Source organism: Pipistrellus kuhlii, unplaced genomic scaffold (genome assembly GCF_014108245.1).
Source record: "Pipistrellus kuhlii isolate mPipKuh1 unplaced genomic scaffold, mPipKuh1.p scaffold_m20_p_4, whole genome shotgun sequence".
NCBI lineage: Eukaryota > Metazoa > Chordata > Mammalia > Chiroptera > Vespertilionidae > Pipistrellus > Pipistrellus kuhlii.
In genome coordinates, this window is record NW_023425540.1 from 85935851 (window position 1) to 85946300 (window position 10450).

The 10450-nt window shown below is 42.2% G+C and overlaps 1 protein-coding gene across 1 annotated transcript; it reads left to right on the forward strand.

Moving 5' to 3' along the window:
* The first annotated feature begins 8178 nt into the window (after nt 1-8178).
* LOC118703696 (39S ribosomal protein L11, mitochondrial-like) lies at nt 8179-8873 on the forward strand. The gene has a single exon (XM_045571733.1). It carries the CDS (start codon nt 8290-8292, stop codon nt 8698-8700), a length of 411 nt encoding a protein of 136 aa, XP_045427689.1. The 5' UTR covers nt 8179-8289; the 3' UTR covers nt 8701-8873.
* Nucleotides 8874-10450: the final 1577 nt, after the last annotated feature.

Genomic DNA, 10450 nt, shown 5'->3' on the forward strand with positions numbered 1-10450 from the left:
CACTCACATCCCACTCATCCACTTGCTGAAATTCCTTTCCCGGCTCCTGATGCATGGTGATCATATCCAAATTCCCTGCCATGGCATCAGAAGGTGTTCCATTCACATCTCCCTCCCTTGGTGCTTGACATTTTTTTGAGGACAGGATTTCTATCACTATGCCACATTTGCATGTGTCTGAGCATCCTCCTGAAATATGTCCCTCTTGCCGAAGGGAGGAGCCATGAATATGACCAGTCAGTATCCAGGCTAATGTGTTTTGGTAAACAGGGTTCCTGTGCTTCTAAAGAGCAGACCCATAGGTGGTCTATATCTCTTTTTAAAAATATTTTTTATTGATTTCAAAGAGAAAGGAAGAGGGAGAGAGAGCTAGAAACATCAATGATGAGAAAGAATCATTGATCGGCTGCCTCCTGCATGCCTCTGCTGGGGATAGAGCCTGCAATCTGGTTATGTGCCCTGACCAGGAATTGAACCATGACCTCCTGGTTCATAGGTCGATGTTCAACTACTGAGCCACGCCGGCCAGGTGGTGGTCTATCTCTTGCAATTACTTGTCTTCTTTCCCTCCCATGTCCCCTCCTCTTCACTGCACAGGTTAATCAGATGGTTCTCTTCTGCCATCTTCAAAGGTAAAGGCATTTGCTCATCTCATCTCATTGCATCCCTGCTGGCTCGGCAGAACTGTGCAAAGGTAGAGTGTAGCCTGCCACCTGCACTGACAGAGTCTGTTTCTGTGGCCAGTGTGTGTAGAATTTGCTCTGTTGGGAAACTGTGGTCCTGGATGAAAGACACATAACAACCCCCCCAAACTCATTCTGAAGTCACAGAGACTTTCCTCTTTATCTTCATGCTAGACACCCAAAACCCCATTCGGCTACCCTCGGACTCAGGAATCTGCACATATTGCCCTTTTTATGAAATAAACCCTCTCTTTCTCTAACTGGCTAAATCCTACTCCTTCTTAATAGCTCAGTGCAGGATGTGTGTTTTTGTTTATTTTTTTGTTTTGTTTTGTTTTGTTTGGGGGGGAGAGAAGGATATCTGTGATCTCCTCAGTTGGATTTTTATGTCTCTCCTCTAGGCTCCAAAGCTGTCTGTACTTGCGCCTGTCCTGGAAATGATTACATCCTCTTAAATTGTGGCTTTACTTCTCAATACTCCCACTAGATGGAAGCTCTGTGAGGGTGGATATATTCTTATTCATTCATTCTTCTCATATTTCCCCAACTAGCACACCATCTGGCAGGGGGGGTGTGCATCAGTTAGGGTCCATTTGGCTACAAGTAACAGCTCTTGAATGACAATGGCTGAGACCAAACATCTCATGTTTACTGAAGGGGAAGTCTAGTGCTCCAAGGTCCCAGGGTTGGTTCAGGCTCTCAGAAACGTTCTTTCATTGGCCATCATCTACATTGGGGAAGTCTCTTTCATGTCTGCAAGGTGGATGTCTTAGCTACGAGCATCACATCCTTGCATGGTGACTTTCAAAGAGAGAGCAGGAGGGGTAACAGGTGCTGAAAAGGCTTTCTACCTGTGTGGGTTTTTTACATCACTGGGGGGTAGTTCCTGGAAACCACCTCCAGAAAAATTTTCTTTATATCTGTTAGGCAAGAACGAGGTTACAAGCCCTCTACTGAACCACTCTCTAGAAAAGGGGCATCTATTTATGGTGACTGGCTTGTAAGAAAGTTTATCAACCAAGAATTCCCAAATGTCTACATATGCCATTAATTTTGCATATAGGGGGCAATTTCTATTCCAAGAGTCACTGACATCATTGAAAGATGAGGGTTTACCTAACCACTTTCATGAGGGGGTCATTTCCTAGGCAGAGGGAGGAGAGAGGAGGAGCTACACTCTTCAATACTTCAATCCTGGCACCATTAAGCACCATCAAGCACTGCCAGATAGGGAATGAGGGAATGTAATGGAGCCAACGTTGCGGCCCCATCACTGACCACACGGATTCTCTGGAACACATCTTAGCTCTTAGCTCTCTTTAGTTCAATCACTAGCCATTAGAAACCATGAAATATCATTTCCAGCTTGAGACACTGGGGTTAGAGCTGAGAAATGGACAGAAGACTGCCCTCCATGAAGCTGACATCGAGGGGAGATCCACAGTGGACAAAGAGGATGAAGGGACTTACCTCCATCAAGGTTGTGTTCTGTCATTCATTCAATCAAATATTTATTACAAACCATGATGGCGATCTAGTGATGAACAAGTCAGAAAGGACCCTTGCTTCTAAGGATTCTTGGCAGTGTACTTGAGGAGACAGACAATAAAGATGGGAATATATAAATTAAAAAAAAAGGATATCTATTCAATAGAAGTAAGTGCTTCTAATCAAGAGGGTAGAGATGGGAAGTGAATGGGAGAGGACCCAGTGACATGAAGGTGTGTGTGTGTGTGTGTGTGTGTGTGTGTGTGTGTGTGTGCACGTGCACTTTCTGGGCAGAGGAACTGCAAGGATAAAGAGCTAGGCGATAGTTGTCCAGGGTGACTTATCCCAGTGAGTGAGGATGAGAATCCAGGGATCCAGGGACAGGGGCATTTATGGAGGAAGGCAGGGATTTGCAGGTCATGCTAAGGAACTTCCTTAAAGTACACTTGCCCTGCCTACTCTTGGGCTAGCATGAGCGACCTAGATAAGAAATGCATAAGATACTTCAAATAGCAGCTGTGGGGCTTGCCTGAGCCTATTATTTGTTATTATGTTCTTTGAATTGCAGGATGCAGCCGGCATGAATACTGCTGTTTGCACAGCCTATTTGCTTGGTGTACCGTGGTCCTGGTTAATGCAGGCGTCGGTGCAATCTTCCTGTGTTCTGCGGCTTCCCGAGAGAAACTGCATCGTGGATTCAATAAAGCTGGCAATAAAGGCCATATTAATAATGTATGCGGAGCTGTATATGTCTATTTATAAGGTGCAGAATTGCAGTCGGAATGCATCACTTCTCCCTCCTCAGATGAATGTAAGTGGCCCGAACTATGTTAGATGAGGTTTCTCTCCCAACCTGACACCCCTTTCCTCCATGCTGCATATTAAGAGCTGAGCTAAGTGCTGTGCCAGCCCTGGGACTGGTGCATACACATTGCCCCTTGGGTCTGGGACGATCATTTATGCAGGAAGCAGGAGATAAAGCATGCCTAGACACATGCTCTGACTTGCAGCAGGAAACAGGAATAAGTGACTGGGAAACCATGTGAATCAGCAGATGGATATGTTTTTTGGGGAGACATTCTTATAAGAAAAGTGTTCAATGAGGTAGGAGGACGAGGGCACAAAGGCACCTAATGTATGATGTGCATCTACTATGTGCCAGAGAAATGCTATATATATATATATATGTGTGTGTGTGTGTGTGTGTGTGTATGCTATAGACTGAATGTTTGTGTATTCCCCAAATTCATCTTAAAACTTAGCCTCTAATGGGATGATAATTGAAGATGGGGACTTTGGGAAGTGATTAGATCATGCAGGTGGAGCCCTGGTGAATGAGATAAAGGCCTTTATAAAATAGAACAGCCTCACTCCTTCCAACATGTAAGGACAAAGTGAGAAACTGGCCATCTGTGAACCAGCTAGTGGGTCCTCACCAGCTACCAAATTTTCTGGTGCCTTATCTTGGACTTCCAGTCTCAGAACCATGAGAAATAAATTTCCATTGCTTCCTAGCCACTCTGTCTGTGGTATTCTTTTATAGCAGCCAGAATGGACCAAGACAATATACTTGGTATATTGTTGGGGTTTTTTGTTTGTTTGTTTGTTTGTTTAATGATAACAGAACACCTGATAGGGATAGCCATGCTCAATACACACATGTTGATAACAGAAACACTCAGGCCATCAAATTAACAGGAACAATTCATATTTATAGAAACCTACTATGTGCTAGATAGCTCCATATGCATTGTTTTATTTCACTGACCCCTCACACCAAATTCATCATTGATCAGTTAGAAAAGATTACATTTTGTCGCTATAACAAATGACCTCACAGTTTCTGTGGCTTCTACTAGCAAGGCTTAATAAAATCTTGGTCATACCACAAGTTCATTGTGGGTCGTTGTCTTTCTGCTTCATGACATCTTCACTCTGGGCCATCTTCGCTTGATCTAGCATCGCTGTTCATTGTGGCTGAGGGAAAAGACTCCTGGTGAACCATGCAAGGACTAGTAAAGCTTCTGCTCAGAATTGGCATACGTCTGTTCATATTTAATTGGCCAGAACAAGTTACATGACCAACCTGAGCTGAATAAGGTGAGGATGTATAATTTTCATAACATCCTCCCCACAGGTACCCCTGTATCTGCTCAGAAAAAAATAACTTTCCCAAAGTGCCAATCTAGCCATGCTTCTTTCCATATCAATGCCTTTCATTCTTTCTCCTTCAATGATCCCATTAAAAACTACTTATGAAATACCTCCTACGTACAAGCATTTAGTAGGCCCTGACCGGTTGCTCAGTGGTCAGAGCATTGGCCTGCGGACTCAAGGGTCCCAGGTTCGATTCCGGTCAAGGGCATGTACCTTGGTTGTGGACACATCCTCAGTGGGGAGTGTGCAGGAGGCAGCTGATTGATGTTTCTCTCCCATCGATGTTTCTAACTCTCTATCCTTCTCCCTTCTAACTCTCTATCCTTCTCCCTTCCTCTCTGTAAAAAATCAATAAAATACATTTTTAAAAAAAAAGCATTTACTAGGTTTTAGGATTACAATAGCAGCCAAAATAACACTCTCACTACTTTTATGGGGTTTATACCCTAGAGGGGAACCCAAACTTAGCTGTTTACACAGACATGTATAAAACAGTGATGGTGTTAAACTTTACAGAGGAGAGAGACACAGTGCTGTGGGATAAAGTCCAAACTCATAAAGGATGCATCATGGTGTGTTGTTATTTTTGCACTGTCCTTCTCTCTCCTCCATAAATCTTGAGACTGTGGAACAGGGAATGTGTCTTCTTCATAAATTTATCCTCAGAGACTTCTCTAGAGCCTGTTACATAATGGGAACTCATTATTCCTTGTTGGTTGATTGAGTCAATAAATAATTTTATGAATTATACTTGCTTGTATTTACAAACCTGGGATGAAATGGATTAGGATCCAGTCAAGGAGAATGAAAAGGAAGGTAAGTAATGTTCAAAACAATGAGCCTCGGTGTCACAGTACCTCAGGCTGGGTCCCAGAAATGACACTAAGGAGTTATAAGATCTTGAATAAATAACAGCACTAGTTTGATCCTTAGCATTTTCCCATAGGATAGGATGAAAATGGAATAAAACAAAGCATGTAAAACACCAACTGTGATGCCTGGGGAATGATAATCATCCAATAAATGCTAAGGAACATTAACATTTGTATTATTTATTGAGGATATACCATGTGCTAAACATTTGGGAGGTGCTTAACATGTATCATCCAATGTAATTCTCACAGTGAGTGCCAGCCATCCCATTGCACAGATGCACAAACTGAGGCCTACAGAGTTGAAATAAATTTTGCTAAAGCCCATAGAGAGTAAATAATGTCAGGAAAATAATATAAAATATTGCCATAGCTTTTTAAGACTGAGGGGAAATGACAAAATAACTAGCCCTTGGCTATTTATTTAAGCACTGGTCTTCCATCCTTTTCCTAATAGTTGCTGTAGCTCCCAGGGAGTTGGGTTTAGTTTGTAGAGGCCCATTCACAGGGCTTCCCCTAATAGAATTACTCATAATATGTTTTACCTTAAGTGTTTTTCATCCGTGAATGCAATCCCATATTTTTAGAAGCTCTGTGAATATTTAAAACACATAAAATGCTGCAGATATTCACCAAGGACATAAATTTATTTAATGAAATACCTGCATGTGTCAAACACTAAAATGCTGACAATTATTACCAAGAAAATACAGGGTAAGCAATTAGTCAAGAAAAATAAATAAGATTGGAAATAAATATGTATAACTATACTTTTTGATGACATAATCTTGCCTAGAAAAATACTAAGGAATCCATATACATGTTAAAAATTATTAGAGCTAATAAATGAGTTTAGCAAGTTTTCAGGATACAATGTTTTTATATAAAAATCAGTTGTATTTTTATGCCCTAGCAATGCACAATCTGGAAATAAAATTAAGAAAACAATTTTGTTTATAGTAGCATCAAAAAAAATAAAAGACAGGAATAAATGAACAAAAGAAGTACAAGACTTGTGCACTAAACACTGAAAATTATTGTTGGAATAAATTAAAGATGACAAATAAATAAAAAGGATTGGAAGCCTTGATAGTGTTTAGGTAGCAATACTTCTTAGATTGATATACATAGTCTATGTAATTCATATAAAAATCCTGCCCTTTTTTGTAGAAATTGGCAAGCTATCCTAAAATTAATACGTAAATGCAAGGGACCCAAAGGAGCCAAAAGCATCTTGAAAAAGTACAAAGTTGGCAGACTCCCATTTTCTATTGGGAACAATCCAATTATTTATCAACTGATGAATGAATAAATAAAACATAGCACGTCCACACAGTAGAATATTATTCAGCCATAAAAAGGAATGGATCATTGACACTTGTTACAACATAGATGTACCTTGAAAAATTGCTAACTAAAAGAAGTCGGATACAAATGTCCATAGGTTGTATGAGGCTACTGGACTGTAGGAAGTATATAAATTGTTGCCAGGAGCTGAGAATAGTGAGGAGTGGGGTGATTGCGAATTGGTGTGGAGTTTTGGGGGAGATGTTGAAAATATGCTGGAATTAGATAGTGGTGATGGTTGTACAACCTTGTAACTGTAAAAAATAAAAAGGCTGAATTATATACTTAAAAAGGCTTAATTCTATTGTATGTGAATTATATATATCATTAAAAAAATAAAAATTTAGTGTAGGTGGACACATACTTCTCTAGAGTCAATTACCGCTATGCTTGTTTCTTAGCTTGACACTGTCTGTGAGACTTGTACCTGATACCTACATTGTAAGTGCCTCAGTGTCCTAATGTGTATAAGGGATAAAGAGCCTCTGGGTTATAACATGCATGTGAGGTGCCTGGGACAGTCCCTGGCATGAAGTAAGAGCCCTGTAAATTGCTGTCTTGGCCTGGAATTATCAGAGGGTTGATGCATGAATAAGTAGAAACAGCAATGCAGCCTGTCTTGTGCTTTGTTGGTGAGAAACGCCAGGTGTTTGGGGAGCAGTTGGACAGGCTGTCTCAGCAGCCGGAGGCACCAGGAAGGTTTTCCTGAAGGAGGTGATACTTGGGTGAGCTTAAAGGACAAGAAGGAATCAAGCAGGCCAAGAAAATGTTTGTACTTCCAGATACAGTGGTATGCCCAAGATTCAGATTTGAGTGAAAGAGCATGTACCTTCCTGGAAGAGAGAATGGGAGATGAGAAAGGAGTAAGATATGGGGCTTGGGCAGCAAGCAGGAGCCAGACCACAAAGAGCTACATATATATATATATATATATATATATATATATATATATATATATATATTTTTAAAGGAATTGGATTTTGTCTTGGGGACAGTAGGAAACCATTGCAGAGTTGTACACCAGGAATTTAGAATTAGACTTATGTTTTATACTAGAGGCCCAATGCACGAAGATTGGTGCAACAATGGGCCTTCCTTACCCTGGCTGCCGGCACTGCCTTTCCTCTGGCCTGGAGCCATCTTTCTGCCTTCCCATGCTGCCCAGTGGCCCTGAGCGACTGGGGGCAGGGCAGGATGCCAAGGTGACAACACAAGCCTTCTGCCCTGCCCCCAGCCACTTGGCACCTGTGTATGCAAATGAACCTGCCATCTTTGTTGGGTTAATTTTGCATACTCACTCCGGATTGGCTAGTGGGCATCCTGAAGGTACAGTCAATAGTCTAGATGTGGTATCTCACAACTGACAGAATGGTTACCATCAATAAATCAACAAATAACAAGAGTTGGTGAGGATGTGGAGAAATGGGAACCCTAGTAAATGCTAGAGGGAATGCAGACTGGTACGGCCACTATGAAGAACAATGTGTGCTTCCTCAAAAAATTAAAAATGAATTTAAAAAATCATTTGATCCAGGACACAAGATGGTGGTGCCCAGAGCGGTCTGTCTTGCTGCTGTCGACCCGAGGTGAACGAACGAATGTCAAAGCTAATCCGGTGGCTTGATCCAGACCATAGTGCGAGTGGGCCAGGCCAGGCCATGCCGGGGCCCCCCCGCTGAGCCCGGTCCTGGGGTCAGCGAGGTGTTTCCATCAACCAGTTCTGCAAGGAGTTCAACGAGAAGATGAAGGACATCAAAGAAGGCATCCCTCTGCCCACCAAGATCTTTGTGAAGCCTGACAGGACGTTTGAAATCAAGATAGGACAACCCACTGCGACCTACTGCCTAAAGGCAGCTGCCGGGATTGAAAAAGGGGCCCGGCAGACAGGGAAGGAGGTGGCAGGCCTGCTGTCCTTGAAGCACGTGTATGAGATCGCTTGTGTTAAAGCTCAGGACAACTCCTTCACCCTGCGGGACATGCCCCTGGCCGCTGTTGTCCGCTCCCTCATCGGCTCTGCTCGCACCCTGGGCATTTGCGTGGTGAAGAATCTCAGTGTGGAAGAGCTGGCCGCTTTCCAGAAGGAGCGAGCCGTATTCTTGGTGGCTCAGAAAGAGGCCGATTTGGTAGTTCAGGCCGAAGCTGCCAAGAAGTGACCCCTGGCCTGCACACTCCAGAAATTTGAAGGGAGCCACTGGAAAGGCTGTGCTGAAGGGGAGAGGGGGAGATGACACCAACCTGATCATTATCGCCCTGACTTTAGATTATGTATTTTTACACCTATGGATGTATCACAGGATTCAGCCTAAATAAACATCTTTGACACACACACACACACACACCCCCCCCCCGCCCCCGCCAAAAAAAAATCATTTGATCCAGTGATCCCACTTCTAGGAATATATCATAAGAAGACTGAAACAACAATCAGAAAGAATATATGCAGCCCTATGTTCATAGCAGCACAATTTACAATAGCTAAGATCTGAGAACAGCACAAGTGCCCATCATAGACAAGTGGATAAAAAAGCAGTGGTACATTTATACATATGGAATACTATATAGCAATGAAAAAGAAGGATCTCTTACCCTTTGAGACAGCATGGAGGGACCTGGAGAGTATCATGCTAAGCAAAATAAGCCAGTCAGTTAAAGACAAGTAACACAGGATCTTACTCATGTGAAATCTAATGAACATAATAAACTGACAAACAAAATAGATCCAGAGACATGGAATCATGCAACAGACTGATGAATCTCAGAGGAATCCGAGGAGAGGGAGGGAAGAGATTAAACAAAGAACTTATATGTATGCGTGCATAACCTATGGACACAGACAATAGTGCTGGGCAGGCCTAGGGAGGGGCCGAGAATGGGGAGGAAGGGCCAATGTTGGGGGGGAGGGTGAGGAGGGAAGAGGACATCTGTAATACTTTCAACAATAAAAATACATTTTTCTTAAAAAAATAAAAAAACTAACAATGTGTTGAGGAGTGAATGTGAAGAACAGGGTGGCTTCTGGGTCCTTGGTTTGGCTGAGAGGGAAGGTGGTAACTTTTGCTGAGACAGAGAGCTGAGGGGGAAAAGGAGGAGGAGGGGGAGGAAACAACAGGATTTCCAGTTTGGGCAGGTGAGAGGCAGGTGTCTGTGTGCTGCGGGTGCTGGTGCCAGCTCTACAAGGCCATACCAACAGCCCACCCTTAAAATGGATCATTCATCACTTTTAAAGAGCTAGCATCAGAAGAGTTGTCAGGCTTGAAGTTACTATCACTCACAGGCAGCTTTGAGTGAGCTTGGCCGAACCACTTCGCTATCTGAACTTGGATCTGATCACCAGTAAATTTGGGTAAATGACAATTCCTCCCCGCTGTCATTCACAGGGGAGTTTGTGGGCATGAAATGAAATCCATGTATAAAAGTGATGTATGTTTTGTAAAGTGTTATATACACAGAAGGTACTAGCATTATAACATAGAACATAAATAATAATTCTATGATGAATGATGGATTTTCAATGAGTTTTCTTTTCTTTTCTTCTAAAAATCTCACCCAAGGATATTTTTCAAATTATTTTTAGAAAAAGTGGAAGAGAGAGGGGAAAGGCAGAGAGAAACATTGATCTGAGATAAACATATCAAATGGTTTCCAACTGCATGAGATCTAACCATGTCTCAGGCCAGGGAGGATCCTGCCACTAAAGTACATGCCCTTGACTGGAATCGAATCTAGTACTGTTTGGTCTGTAGGTCAATGCTCTATCCACTGAGCTAAGGCTCAGTGAGTTTTCTTAAAGATAATAAATATGTGCATTGATCATAATAATGTTACTTGAGTCGTGGCATCTATTTGATGCTTTCCTCTTTTTTTAATATATATTTTATTGATTTTTTTTTTACAGAGAGGAAG

What these genes read in the sequence shown, in the direction of transcription:
- LOC118703696 (XM_045571733.1), top strand. Translation starts at nt 8,290, where the DNA reads ATGAAGGACATCAAAGAAGGCATCCCTCTGCCCACCAAGATCTTTGTG.